Raw genomic sequence first — 16,866 nt, forward strand, 5'->3', positions numbered from 1 at the left:
GTCATCTTGCCATGGACGATGATGTGTACTAAGCCTAAGTTGTGAAGTATTATTATTCTGTCGTGGCAATATTCGTATAAAACGCTATATTTTTGAGGATAACCATCAACATTATTGCAAGGTAAAAAATTATTAATTAGGTATTGTTTTAAGGTGATTGTTGTATATTTTTCCGCGCGGCAGTATGTACCTACCTACGTGACAAAATTATACGCCTAGTGCATACTCAATTATAACCAGCTAACGCATTATATGATTATTAATATTGTATTGTATTATAAGTTATAACTATTTAGACTTGTACGCGTTATTGATAAACAGGTACGTTGATTAAAAAACAAATATGTATTGTGTTTGATTTAAATATAATTGACTGCTAATGGAGATAAAAAAAAGTATAAAAACCGGCTACTGCATGAATAGCCATGAAATTGATGTTTACTCGTGTATAACCTGTATAATGACATAATTTTGTAAATATTTTAATTTTTTTTTATACGTCACTAAAGCACAAAATATGTTTATACATTTATACCTAAAAAAAATGAAACTCATCTGCTTATAACACATTATATTATATACATAATGTATATATTAATACAATATATTATATAAATAATGTGTATAACTACCTACATGATATGTTTGTTTTTGTAATTTAATTAAGTTCCTCAAAATATGTTAACAAACTGTTTAATATGACACTAAGAATGTATTTTTGTTTGTTTTCACTGAGAACTAAACATATCAAACTACCAACAACAATTCGGAATGCTGTTATTCTTTCAAGCAGCACATTTCGTTGACCACAAACATTTCTTCTATTGTCACCTACATTTAGGTTAAATTACAGTTTCTTTAGCTTACTTTATATGTACCAGTAAATCATATTCTAGTAGTACGTAACTAAAGAAAACTTGTAGAAAAACTTTAATTTATTCCTATTACAGTCTAATAGTAAGTACCTACCTATTATTGAATTTTTAAGTATAATCCGATTAGTTTGTTTGGAGTTCGACAAATGTTACGATTTTTATAAAAAAAACCTTGGTCCAAATACTATATTATATTGAAAATAATATAGTTTTTGGACCACTATTTCTCTAAAATCATAACGGTTGACGGAATTCCGAATACCAATATGAACTAGGTAACCGGGTTTTATAATATTATGTCTTTGTATGCATGCATTACATAAATATTATTTAAGCACGTGTCAAATGTAGAACTATAAATAAAATAAATAAAGTTAACAGTATACAATTGTAAAGCAAAATGCACTTCTCCCTTCCCCAAAAAAAAAAACAATAATAATAATTTGGTGGTAGGTATGTGTGTATATGGTGTATATATCCTATAGCAAATGACAGTTTGTTGTTTCTTGAGTGTTAATTGTTGATTTCAAATATTTAAACCGATTCCATTTTATGAGTAGGAACCTGAAAAAAAGTATCAACAAAATATAGGTTATCGATCAATTATAACCTGTAAGTACGTTATAGTTTAAAAGTTAGAACTTGCATTATTCACAGACTCTAGCTAGTATTATAGTGTAATTTTGAAATTATCTATTTTATTGAAAAATACTTGATTATAATATCATCGAAAACGTTATAACCTAAAAGTATAACATTTCGCTTTTTCTATCTACTTATTTATAATAATGTAGGTCATGACAAAATATAGCTTTTTTTGTAACGAAGAATATTAGAATCATATTAAATTATAAAATGTAAACAATTTTAATTTGTATAATAATTGCAGTATAAAATATAGTTCACCAAATGTATAAATATTATAACAATAGTACACGTTTAATCCAAAAATTAATGATATTCGAATGATTAAATAAAAATACATCGTTAGAAATATAAGTTTGTAGGAAAAACGGACCAAAAAAAAAAAGACTGTAAACTTAATGTTCAGATCGGTATAAAAAAACAATAGCGTTCATATTAATACATCTGATACGAAATTGATGGACAAAATACTGCGGCAGATACGGAACACTTCCTATGACCTTTCTCTATGTATCCATTATATAACTACCGAAAATAATTTTAAATTTTCCTTTGATTGTCATTGATAAACGTACGTTCGCCAATTAGTTTTGACGTGTAAGCGACATGGCGATCGCTGCAACAACAATAATATTATCAGACGCGTGTGACCAGCTGTGACGTGTATTTGTATTACCCACACACCACACATGACCACATGATATTATTATAGTACATTCGAGGTAAATGTATAAACATAGTTTTACCTGCCACTTTATGTTCAATTGTTTTTTTTTCAGTTTCGTTATACCGTCCCGACTCCCAACACGGGTGTAATCGTCTCATACCCGTCGTTTATAATATAAATTTATAATATCATATTAATAAATACTAATAATATCGCGTGCAACAATGACAGTATCGTAATCATTGACTTAACAAAGTATTTATTTTCTGTGAGCATGTATTAATTTCAATGTCTTTGTCCTCAACTCTATACAATATTATACGTATTATATGTGACTTGAGTCACATACCTACCTATCGGGATCATCTGCAATGACATTGTCTATAAGACGTGAAACTATACGACTAGTCTAGAATTTCAATTTAAAGAATTAAAAATAATTTATATAGTTCACCGACCCGTGACAATGAAGGGTCAATCATCAAGAGTATTGCTGTTGCTCGCGTTCTTGTCTGCTGATTTGACTGGCGGCGAATCGTGCTACGAACCAACCGACCAGGATCCATACCTTTACTTTTCACACAAGACGGCCTATCAACTAATATTCAACTCAAAGTTCAAACCGGTGCCTTGTAAGTTTGCAGAGCATATACTCATATCGTTAACATAATATTGTGGATATTAAATTATAACTTACTAGAATTTCGATGACAACTCTTATAAATTATAATATATAATATGTGGACTTATATTTTATATTTTTGATTTTTCTCATCGTTTTTAGAATCATCGAAGCATCTTGTTTGTACCTACTTTATTTAATATAATATAATATTAGAATAATAATTAAATACTTATTTTATGATTATTATAGTACACCTAATAAAGACAATACCGCATAGTTAACTGTATTTTCAATTTAGATTGCCGACCGACATTTGTATGGATGTTTATCAGACCGGGCACCAGTTACCCGAATACCAACGAGTCCATGGCAATTCGTCAGTTGCATCTATTCAAAGATAGGGTGATAAGAAATCACGAAGAACGTAGAAGTACGTTTTAAAGTATTGAACTATTAAATGATAGGTAATATTAATATAATGTTATTTTAACTTCACAGATGGACATTTATGTAAAAACGTATTAGACAGTTTAAAACGTTGGGAATTTGAAGTCAATCCAACTTCAGAAGATGATATTTCCCCTCAAGGTAGGATGGACATGCAGCTACTCGCAAAAAGGATGAAAGACAAAATGAGTGAAGTTTTAGTAAAAGAGATCAACCAAGATACATTTAAAGTGAATAATATTAAAAGTTATTATAAAAATATAATTATATTTAAATCGTTGTAATAAGTATAGTAGGCACCTCACAAATTTAAAAAAAAAGTTTTATTGATTGCACAATTGTTCTTGTTTGTTAGATTTATGCCAGTGAAGACAGAAAAGTTATGAACAGCGCCGAGGAATTTTCTAAAACTATGTTTGGAGAAGACTTCAAATCCAAAGTTCCAATCGAAAAAATCGAAAACAATTCTAGTTTTATCGGGGTATTAAAAATAAATATATATATAATATTGCATTGAATTACTCTCGTTTTACTCATGATTAAATTGTGAACCTTCCTTAACCTTCAGTTAGAGTCTTGTCCTAAGTGGACTGATGCGGTCCACAATTCTGAAGCTTCGCTGTTTCGTAAATCACCAGAATACTTGGACATGGTGAGCCAGATGAGTAAAAGACTGGGTTTTCTGGAAAACATAACTGACAGTAAGTATACCTCTACAATATTAATTGTGGAGCTTATTTTCACAAGCCTAACACGTTTTATTTTTTATATGTAATTTCAGGTATAATTCATGCGATGTACGAATCATGCCGGTATAATAAAGCGCTCGTGATCGAATCTTACCCGGCATGGTGTGGCCTGTTCACTAGACAAGAGTTACAGGTGTGTGCGATAAGTGCTAACAAACCGATATGAATTTGATTACAGTTATTAATGTGTCTAATTTTTGTACTCAGCTTTTAGAATATTACGAAGATTTGGACTATTACTATAAATACGGTTACGGTTCTGAAATAAACACAAAGGTGGGATGTCCGATCGCAAAAGAGCTGATGGGATATTTGAAGTAAGATTCCAAAAGTATACTTGCCCATAATTCGTCATTTATAGTTATAGGTAACCAATTTATCAGATTTAATTATTATTATTGGATTTCTTCTTAGTGCTGTAGCAAAAAACGATTCCGATAGACCTTCGGCTGTATTTAGGTTTGGTTCTTCGGCCGGGTTGTTGACTACATTATTGGCTTTGGGCGTGGCAAAAGACACGATTCCTCTAACCCACTCCAATTACCATGCTCAGTATCGTCGTCAATGGAGAATGTCGCAAGTGGACCCATTTTCCAGTAATTTTGCCGCCGTATTTTACAAGTAAGCATAATATTATATTAAACTTGGTGTTGAAACAAAAGTGCTTTTTAGAATTTAATATGAAATAAGTTTTAACCTAATTTAAATTATCGTGTACCTAAGTAAAAATTTCTTTATTTCCATACTATTATAATTGTGATCATTAAGCAAAGACACCACATGAATATAACATAAAATCTTTAAATTGATTGCATGTACAGTTTTAGTTTAAATGTTGTTAAAGTATAGGTAAATCTAATCTTTCTAGTTCTTTATAGTTCAGTATCTTTCTGTAATTTCAATAAAAATTAAAAGTTTGCAGTTTCGGTCCATAAACAAGTGCAAGTTCATCGATTTGGTCTATATATTGTTTTAGTACCTTATACTTAATTACAGTTCACGGTATTGTATTGAATAGACAAATCCCCTATGTGCAGGCTATAATATAAGTTTTACGCCAGTACAATGCAAGTACTAAACTATCATATTATACCATTGATTAATAACCTATAAAAAATAAATTGTTTACCTACAATAATATATTATAAGTTATAATAAACCTAACTAACCTTATAACAATGTCATATTGACATATTGTATACTGGTGTATATTATAATACAAGACGTATAGGTACAACTATCGTTACGATCACAATACTGTTTGACTGTGCGTAATCATTGTTTATTGTTTAACCCGTTAATTTAAATTATTGTATGTACGCTAATATTATGTATTATTATACTAATATTATTATGTATCGCTGCAGGTGTGATCAAGGCGACGAAGAGAATAAAGTAATGTTCTACTTGAACGAGGGTGTGTACGATTACCCGGGTTGTAACGTCGGTCTGTGCTCTTGGAAATTTGTGGAGAACAAATTCAAAGACTATCTGGGACCAAATGGCTGCAACGACGAAGTGTGTCGCGACCGTAGTCGAGCGTCGGGTGTTCAGGGCGCCGTTTTGGTCACCGCACTGATTCCAATCGTACTTGCATACTTGCACGTTTGAATAGTATTACGAATATGACGTTTTTTCATTTGGCTGTGTCATAAATTATATGATTATTATTACATAAATATTATTTTTTAGTACTTTAGAACGTAGTCAATATTTAAATAGTTGAAAAATAATAGTAAATTTCATTATTTTCATACTATTTTTAGGATATTTTATTCTAGCAGTGTAATGTTACGAAGTTCCGTGGATGTCATTATACCTATGATATAATATTTTTATATTGTTGTTCGAGCTACTCGTGTAAATGTTTCTCAAAACACAAAAGAATAACAACACTCCCATCCGGCTAAATCCAACTAGTCATTATCATGTAAATTACTGCACTGACACGTCATACTTTTCTTTTCTGTCTATGGTTCAAACTGAAAGTCACTTTAATAATATACCTACTATTTGTTACTAAAAATATTTTTTTAGCTTTATCTCTATTTATTATTATTTTTTTATTTTTTTTACAAAATATTATCAGTGGAGACGTTATGTTTACAAAAATGATATTAGTAATATCTTATTACAAGCAGTACAATTATTTAATTTTACTACAGCTGATCATATTTCTATAGTATTATAACCATGATGTACCTAACTAAATACTCGGGATTGAATCATTTTATATTGAATAGATAGTAAAACTTCCCAAACAGCAGTCATGCAGATGATAAGTAAAATAAACTATAATATCAATATTTAGTTTTATCTAATAAAATACATAAACCTTACTTTTTCCTACTTATATATATTTCGACTGGTTTATCATTCTACGTTTGATCTCACAAACGGCATAGGTACGCTGGATTTAAGCTGAAACCTGATTTGATTGTAATTATGAAATATTTTACCTAAGTACAATGGTACATATTCTAATTATAGTTATTTTGTTCAAATTTATAATATATATTATACAATAAAAAACATTTAACACTTTAACATTTTGTGTATGTACTTATTCATATATATATTGTAAATTAAAACTAAAATTAAGGGCCAGTTGTACAGTCTGTGATTAAAGTTAATCACAGTTTAACCGGCCGAATTTGGCCAGTTAAATATCTGTTAACAGCTGATTAAGCGTAATCGGAGTTTAATCACAGACTGTACAACTGGCCCTAAATCCACAAATAGGTAATATTAATATTTAATTATTAGAAGTTAGCTAACAATCACCCGATCGACGAGCCGTAATATATCTGTGTATTAAATGAGACGCACGTTTTTGAATACTTGATGTTGCATTATACCTATTTGTATTAATATAAATGAAATATTTAAAATTACTTTGTTGTACCTGCAATTAGAAAAAAACAATAAAACGTATGTACAATTTGTTATAATCACATAATACATATTATACAGTTTATAAAAATCTGTTACTAGAACGATTAGATATTATAGTTGTTTCCTTCTGCATTAGCAACGAAATATTTTTTTTTCTGTGTTGAATCGATATTACAAATGAAGCAGGTATCAACTGTATATAGTGTATATATATTTGCATAGGTTACAAAATGTAGATAATGAATATTATTTCCGCAAGACAATTAAAAAACCACACCATAAAGCATTATGTCTGAAAATAACCTATAGATGATCAGCAAATGGCATATCGACTTTTTAAACATAAAGACAGCTATCTGAAAAACTGAACGTCACGTCGTCACCTTGGTTTAGTAAAAATTAAAACCCACGTACGTAATAGCACTAATTTAACAATAAGTTTCAAGTCTCTAGGGTCAATGTTTTTTTAATTTCAAAAAAATAACTAAAACTGATATATTGTGTAAAGTATCAAAACTCGTCAAAATTAAAAAAAAATGTATACTAATTGAAAGGTCCATTACATTAGCACCACCTTATTCAAAGAACTAAAAAAACCAATTATCGTTGATCCATTTGTACACATTTGTAATCCTAATATAAACGTTTTTCCATTATTAATAAAATAGGTATACCTATTTAGAATATCTATTCGAACAGAATTATATTGATAACAAATATAATATGTCTAGTATCTATTATAATTGAGATTGATGACAATAATCATTTTTGTTCAGGACTAAACAAAGGATTCTGAAAATATGTTGGAGATTTTTATCAACCCTTTAGCCATACGTGTCCACTGTCATGTCTTTGAACAGATATTTTGGATCACTTGCCCTAGACCTGGTTTGTAATTAAACCACATTGAACATAATAACACATCGAGTCTTGGCACGGTAGAATAATGAAAATGTATTTAAACTATAAACTATAGTACTACATTAGTCTATATAGCAGGGGTGGCCAAATCACGGCTCTCGTCACAGTCGTATGCGGCTCGCGGTCTTATTTACAAAAACCAAATATACGTATGTGAAGTTGGCCCACCCAAGTTATAGAATTTACTTCAAAGCACCAACAATATTTTGCAAGTAATTTGCAAGAATTTGCAAGCACAATTTTAGAATTTGCAAGTAACCGGTTTTTGAGAAATTTAAGGGTGGGCCAAATTCACTTGGCCCACCCAAGTACTCCGAATCGGTCCAAATCGGAACCAAACGATAGCTACTGATTTGCAAGAATTTGCAAGTTTGGTTTTAGCATTTGCAGTAATAGCTTGGATGGAAAATTATCAGCCAATTCTTTATACATAAATTTATATCACGACCGTCATTCTTGGCAAACTATTCTGAGGCGAAAGTGTTCATATCCACTTATTACAGAACCTAATACTGTTGAAGAATATGACTCTGGCAGCACTAGCTCTAAAACAGATGATGAATCAGATGGATCATCAGATGGTAAAAATATATTTAAATTTGATATTCCTTATAGAGACTTTCTTAAAATGAATCCCTGTAGTATAATTTATGGCAAAAAAAACACAAAAAAAACATATACAGTTCTAAAACAAGGAACATGGACAAATATAATTAATGATTGGTTCTTAAAATCTTGTAAGGTTCGTTGTTGTATAATATATAAACGCTGTAGAGTTACAAACAATGCGTCTAGAGCAAACCATTTTTTAACGTTCTCGGGAAAATGCCAAGACTGTGGAGCAGAAGCAACAGGGTGGGCAGAAGAAAAACCGGAAGATGGTATGCCATTAACAGTGAACATTATTTTATTAGGCGTGAAAAAATCAGTTCCACATCAATCAAAAAGACCACTGAATGGAGCTAAACGTACAGAAGTAGGATTGGACCTTATACACGATTGTGCTAGTAACTGGAGGAGGAATATTACTAAATCGCTAAAATTTGGTGATAAAATACCTGCCAATGTGTACAATAGCAATACACTTCGAAAATGCAAACAGCAAAAGAAGGATGAAATATTACACATTACCAATAAATGTCCCATTATGTCACTCATTGAATTAAAGTATTCAGTTTATTCTGGTTCTATTCATTTAATTTGTGCAGACCCATTAATTGTCCATTATTGGACACCATGTCAGTTAGTTATTTATAAACAACTAAGAAAATCATATGTCCGTCTAGCAATAGACGCCACAGGAAATGTAGTTAAGAAAATTAAAAGGACGAAAGACGGTTTATTATCAAGTCATATTTTTTTATATGAAGCAGTGGTATCAACAAATGAATACCAATCGTCTATCACACAGATGTTAAGCGAGAAACAAGATACGTTCACGATTTTTTCTTGGCTGGCACGATGGTTGAATGATGGGGTGACTGCCCCCCAAGAAACAGTTTCTGATTTTTCAATGGCATTACTTGGAGCTATTTGCCGAGCTTTTTGTGATGGGATAACACTACGAGACTATGTTGAAACGTGCATCGACATTTTAAGGGGAAGTCTATCTCCACGACATGAACTCCATTGTTATATACGAATAGATATAGCTCATCTAATAAAACTAGTATGTCGTTGGAAATGTTGGACAGAACAAAATACCAATCACGTTAAAGAATTTTTCGTAAGGTAATTCTAATAAGAAACTGATTAATTTATTTCACTAGCTTTAACTTCGTACTTTCATAAAAAAAGATAAACGTTTACGTTACGTGTGTGAGGTTGGCCCCCTACATTATCCAATTTTACACAACCCTTAGCTATTTGAAAGCATTTGAAATCCATTTTCAGAACTTGAATTTTTATTCCACTGGCAAGAACTTTTTTTAAGTAAGCGAGCCTAATATCCGTTTTAGATTTTATCTATTCAATTAAGATTTATTTCATGAGTTTCAGATTTTTTTATTCAACTTTGCTTTTTTTCTACGATTTACAATTTTTTATACAATTAATAGATTTATTTATTCTAAATAGATTATTTTTAAATCGATTATCAATAAAATGGATAAAAAAAATCTAAATAGAACAAAAATCAATGTTAAATAAAAAAAAAACTTATTTGAAATTTGGTGTGGGGATAAATTAACTTTTCACACATGCTTTAATTGCATATTCTTTGTATAATATATACACCTTAATTAACTTAAAATGATTTATTTAATGTTCTTTAAATTTATTAAATTGTTATACATATAGGTGCATTGTCTTATTAATAAATGCTGACTCAATTGAAGATTTTCAAAGTATTTTAATTGATACGTTAACTGTGGCATCAGGTCGTCATAATGGCTCATTAACACATAGCCCGTATGAAAATTGCCCAACCGAAAAATCGTTTATTGTATTGAAAAATAAAATAAAAGGTAATTATATTATTCAACTTTTCAAATTAAGTGTATTTGTTTCCTTCGTTCTTTTAACTGGTTTAAAATATATTTACTTTAAAAAAAAATGTGTTGTTCTAGAATTTAATATTACATTAAATGTATTATTTTTGTAAATTTTTTTTGTTTAAGGTGTTGAGCAACTTTCAGAAGTTTCAGAGATATTAGATCAACCAATTACAAAATTTGAGGATGAAGAAGAAAATGAAATTTTTGAAACAAATCATCAAACTTCATCTTCTCTTTTGAATACTTTTTTAAACAATATAGAAACAAAAATTAATTTGAATATTTCGTTGGAAGGTGATAGATTAAATGGTTACTATTTACCAAAATTCAAGACAAACGTATTAAGAATTTGTAAGAAATTTCCACTGTGGTCTAAGGTGATGTTGTCATATTTTCAGTCACCATATTCTACTGCTAAATCAGCATCAGTGGAGGGAGATTTTTCAGAGTTAAAAAACAAAATATTAATACATGAAGGTAGACCAATGACGGTGGACCGATTTGTTTCTATTCATATTCAAAGTCTAGAAAGTTCAATGAAGTTAGCAAGAAGTCACCAGCTATATGCAGAGAACAACAAAGTAGATCCAAATGTTGATTCTTTTAAAAATAGTCAAATCATTAGTCCAAAGTCCATTCCACGTTACAGTCCACATACCAGTTTGCATAGCAGCTCACATAACAGTTTGAATACTAGTCCACATAGCAGCCCACATAACAGCTTAAATAATAGTCCACATAGCAGCCCGCATAGTAGTTCATATAACAGTTTGAATACTAGTCCACATAGCAGCTCGCATAACAGCTCAAAAAACAGTCGCCATAGAAGTCCAGCAATCAGTGCATCAAGCAATTCACTTAGCTCGGACAATAGTTCTGTATGTAGTAATGATACCTTGAAAGAAGAAGAAACATGGAAAGGTCTAAAAAATTCACCTATGGGTCCTCTTATTACGGATAAAAAACGAAAACGACAAGCCAAGTATATAAATCCCTGCCCGGAAATTGATCGCATTCTTAATAGATCTAGAATGAGATCTCATAAAAATACACTGATTTTTAATGGTAATATTGCATCACAGTGTAAAATAAAAAGTCAAATTTATATTGCAACAAACACTTGTCCGTTTGATTCAGTTGTGGTTGCCATAACAGTGGCTTATAATGATTATCCTTATTATAAAGACTTCGTAGATAATACAGAAACCCAATTTTTGAAGTTTGCAAAAAATTTAGCTAAGTGCGGTGCGACAAATGATTTATACAAAATTCGTATTGAACTGTTACGTTTATACTTTGAAGTAAGTGAAGTTTATCAAAAAGTGAATGTGATAAATTCAGAGTGTAACGTAACAAAAATAATAAATTCATATTTAAAGCAATCCCCAAGTGCTATTGAAAGCTTAGTTTGCAACGAATGTGGTCATGAAACAACTCGTCCTTCACCCACAATAATATTACCACTGAAAAATAGATTAACAGATTTAGAGCATCTCTTTGGCGCCTATATGGAACCAAAATATTCAGTATGTCGGGAATGTAAAGGTACCAAGAAATCTGAAAGAGCACTGGGTGATCACATATTTATAGAAACTGACGTTGTTGAAACTCCGTCAAAACTGAGTGATATTCCAAAAGTATTAAATGAAAAGTAAGAATTATTACTTAATGTATATTTTATTCATAGTTATAAATTATGACTATCGAGAATTAATATAAATTAAACCATAGTGGTAAACATTTTATAAATTAATTAATAGTTTTTTATATGAGCACGAAATTACTAACAAACAAATTTATAAAAGATTTTACATTTTTGTTAAAAAATAGTTATTGATATTGATTTGAAAGTTTTAAACAGGTACTAACTATTTTTGAATATTTTTATTCGGAACATTATAATGGTTTTATACTTACTATATATTAATCATATGATTTCAGGTATCTATTAATAGCTGTAATACACTACGCGTTTGGACATTATACAACATACATATATAGAGTGGGAAAAAATGTGTGGGAGTTGCATAATGACCTCAATAAAAAAATAACTGTGGTAAAAAACGAAGAAAATAAGGTGCAACCTCATATATTAATGTATGTACAATCAAAATGATTTTTTTTGGTACATTCAATTTTTTCTGTGAACTGAAAACTTTTTAATAGTAAATCATAAACTTATAATAAGGCTAAAAATACCTGTTTCTATTCAATGTATTTATTATTCTTTTTTTCCAAACTATTATTATAATATTATAATATTGTTATTAAAATTAACTTTTATATATTAATATTGTCATGGTTTTTTATACTTTGTTATAATTTTTTTTGTATTATTTTATGATGTTAGTTATAACCAGTATAACAATTTTATCTTTAATGTTATATTATACATTTTCTATAGTAAGCTGTTATGGCAACTACCTATAATTGTAAACAGTTAAGAGGTGCTACCCGAGGTTGTGGAAAGCAGAGACTTAATACGTTTGTGATAAGTATAACTTTATTTACTGTTTTTAATTATGATCTTGTTTTATACCTACTAAGAAGTTGAAAGAGTAAACGAAAAGAAACCTACCTAACTATTATGAATACTTTATTTGATCAGTTCTACAACTATTACAATGATTCATATTTATATAATTATAATTTATTACTACAACTATAATATTGTAGTTATTTAAGTTTACTTTTATTAAGTTTTATATATGAATATCGTAATGCTTTTTTATACATTATTATAATTTTTTTTTATTATTTTATTTAGTTGGATACGACAAGTGTAATGATTTTATCTTTCTAAAGTAAGCTTAGTGTACTGATTTGGCAACTCTGATTGTAAATAATTAATAAGTTTGTGATACAATTTTTAATATTGTGATCTTATTTTATACCTACCTACTAAGAAATTGAAAGAGTCAACCATATTGAAATAAATGAGAACTATAAAGTGATATTTTTTTGTAGTCTTTTTACATAAACCTGTTAAAATCAGTTAAATTGCAAATTCTAAAACCAAACTTGCAAATTCTTGCAAATCAGTAGCTATCGTTTGGTTCCGATTTGGACCGATTCGGAGTACTTGGGTGGGCCAAGTTCACAAGTTCAAAAGCTCACGGCCGGGGCACGAGTGACTTGCAAATTCTAAAACCAAACTTGCAAATTCTTGCAAATCAGTAGCTATCGTTTGGTTCCGATTTGGACCGATTCGGAGTACTTGGGTGGGCCAAGTGAATTTGGCCCACCCTTAAATTTCTCAAAAACCGGTTACTTGCAAATTCTAAAATTGTGCTTGCAAATTCTTGCAAATTACTTGCAAAATATTGTTGGTGCTTTGAAGTAAATTCTATAACTTGGGTGGGCCAACTTCACATACGTAATACATAGTCTATTAAAATAAAATAGTCTGTTTTTTTATTGTATGGGTTCCTGCTTCTAACCTGTAACAACGAATGCTCGTTCAAACCGTATTCGTTTATAACGAGCAACCAAATATAACAAGAAAAACTAGCCGGTGGCCCTTGAAATCATTAAAACCGATTTCTACTGTATATATTTTTTTAATCACATTTATGAATTTAAAGTATAAATACAAAACAACTATACTAAGTTTAAGTATTTTTTGCAAGGAAGACGGTTGGCTGCTAAACCCCAATCAGCCGATGTGAAAAGGTTTGTTTTCTTATTATGTTTTAAAAACGTCAGGTCGAGACCTATCCGGTCGGTCTTCCTTATCACCCAATACTATAAAATTTGCTTAAACATAAAAATAAATATGATATCCATATCAGAATATGATCGAAAGGAAGCTGTATTGTTATGGTTGCAATATATCTTTTTTCTATAGAAATCTGTCAAGGCCTAAACGTTACAGTTAAATTAATAAGTGTCCCCCCTGAAATCAGATGTGTTGTAGGCCCTGTATATTATCACACTTCAAAGCCAGATTGGTAAGATTTAAGAAAAATTATCTGAACACTATTTTTTTTAATTGAAATTATTAATCTGAGAGTTATGAGCATTTTTATACTGTGGTAAATGTTGTATAAAAGGTAACCATATAGAAGTTTCTCTTTTGTCGTACTAATTTAGATATCATTACAAAATTGGTTCAGCAGTACAATAATTTGTTAATATGTTCTATGTTTGTTTAAACTGAGCATATTTATATAAATGGTAGATGAATTTAATATTGTGATTTTTTCATACAAATACAATTGATCATATATTACAGTGAAATACAAAATATAACAATGTTATGTTCAATGAGTAACACTTAACTATTATATTTTTTCTTCAAGGATCACAAATAATTTAAAATATAATACTAGGCACAACACTTTGATCACACAATATTCAATAAAAAAAGCAAAATTAAATACATTCAAAATATATAAGCAACAACATAACATATTGTATTAGTTGTATTTAAGTAGTTATCATATTTTTAAAGTTATTAATCTATAAACATTAAATCTTAATACATAGTTACAAATTTAATACTAATAATAGGAACAAAACGTTTGTCAGAAAATATTCAATAAAAAAATGAAAATGAGAATACAATCCCAATGTATAAGAAACATATTATATAACTTGAATTCTCAACAAATCTAATTAACAATGTGATGGGTGAACAAAAACAAATAAATTATTGTTTAAAGGTGAAATAGTAAATTCACAATATGTAAATAAAAATATAATACATATCAATAACACATGCCTGAAATTGGTTGAAAACATTTAAAATGATTACCTGTACACTGTTACCTTTGCTATCATATGAATTTAAAATAAGATAATCTAATGATAACAGCCGCTTTTGGCTTGACATGCTTCACAATACCATGCTTGGAAACATTTAACTGCATATTCTATGTGTTCCAATAATACCAGATGCGTGACATAGTAGTATTTCCCACGATCCACTGTTTAGAAAACAAAAAAAATATTAATGGCACTTAATTTATAGCATAATAATAACATAATATGATTATAAAGATACCTATTATATAATTATGGCATTTGGGGGACGAAGTTGCCGAGTGGATAATGTGTCGGTTGCAACGCGCACCGTCGCCGGTTTGAATCTCGGTCATGGGCAGCACTTCTCTCCGTGCAGTCACGATGTTTGGAGAGAGAGGCAGACATCACCCACTCAGGCATGGCAGAAACCTACGGGTGCAAACTAGAAATTCTGCCAAACAAATACACACGTGTTCCATAACCCTACAGTCCCACAACCTACAGCTAATAGCCTCAGAGCCGAAGCTTAAAAAAAAAAAAAATTATGGCATTTTGTACAACATTATTAATTGCTATAAGTCAGCATTTAATGTAAAGGAAAAATTTAATATTTCAAACAACATGTCAACAAAGGTTAAATTTGACCTTAAGGGGGCTGCAGCACGCGTATTTTTCATACGTTTTAGACCAATAAGCGGTGGTAAATTACACATACTTCGGATTGTCCGATTTAAATTTTTTATACATGTATGAGTTCGTTGACAAAATATCTAGGCTTTTTAGGAAGCCGATTTTTGATTTTCAATTTTAAAAGACCTAAAAGTTAAGATATTTTTTTCAAAAATCCTGTGAAATAATTGCATTATATTTGTACTTATTTTGAGCATATCTGATTTTAAATAAAAAATCGACTTCCTAAAAAGCCTAGATTATTTGTCAACGAATTCATACATGTATTAAAAATTCAAATCGGACAATCCGAAGTATGTGTAATTTACTACCGCTTTTAGTAGTTTTTATAGTTATGCATACAAGAATATATTTTCGTTTTTCGTAATTCATTGACACGTGCGTGTGCGTTTTTTATGAGCGTTTGTAGTTCATAATTATTGTACAACAATGGATATTCAATCGATTTTCTTATTTGATTGTAATTCAAAAACGAATAATTACGAAGTGATAATAAGTCTATTTTTATCAATAGGCACATTTTTTTTTATAAGAACTTAAAGTCCCAATTTTGACAATATTTATCAAGCTGAAAATTTACGAGTCATTTTGCTGTTAAAAAATGTATAAATGTTTAAATAAAATCCTAAAATAAAGTGCGCCGAGAGTCACCTACTTACACGCTTTTTTAATCAGTTATACATTTTTTTTCAACATTTTCAAATAGCCAATTTGTAATTCTGGATTTTAGAAAACTTTAAACTGTTGAAATTGTTACCTATAATACATAGGTTAGGCTATCCAAGTAAAGTGGTTCATTTTTTAATACATTTATATAAAATGTATTTTTTTAAATAGCTTATTAATTTGAAAAGATTAAATTTTTTAAAAAAAAATAGGTAATGAGATTTAAAAAAAATTTAAACGACAAACTACAATAAGCTTAAATAGGTACATGTTTTTACAATCAGCATTTTTCTAAAAATCAAATTAACAAATTGAAAATTACATATCAGATTTAAATTTTTATTTCTCTTAGGTAAAAAAAAAATGCGAGATATTTAAGGCTGTAAATTATATATTTATATTTTTATATTTTAAAAAAAATTAAAATATATTGATTAGAAAAAAA

General features: G+C 29.5%; 1 protein-coding gene across 1 annotated transcript; it reads left to right on the forward strand.

The window, feature by feature from the left end:
• LOC111041507 (multiple inositol polyphosphate phosphatase 1-like) lies at positions 1–6,557 on the forward strand. The gene is made up of 10 exons (XM_022325784.1): positions 1–121; positions 2,637–2,819; positions 3,111–3,242; positions 3,311–3,489; positions 3,615–3,740; positions 3,828–3,960; positions 4,041–4,141; positions 4,216–4,325; positions 4,423–4,629; positions 5,376–6,557. The coding sequence occupies exons 2-10, from the start codon at positions 2,654–2,656 to the stop codon at positions 5,617–5,619; spliced, it is 1,398 nt and encodes a 465-aa protein (XP_022181476.1). The 5' UTR covers positions 1–121; positions 2,637–2,653; the 3' UTR covers positions 5,620–6,557.
• Positions 6,558–16,866: the final 10,309 nt, after the last annotated feature.

This window comes from Myzus persicae, unplaced genomic scaffold (assembly GCF_001856785.1).
Source record: "Myzus persicae strain clone G006 unplaced genomic scaffold, MPER_G0061.0, whole genome shotgun sequence".
Classification (NCBI taxonomy): Eukaryota; Metazoa; Arthropoda; class Insecta; order Hemiptera; family Aphididae; genus Myzus; species Myzus persicae.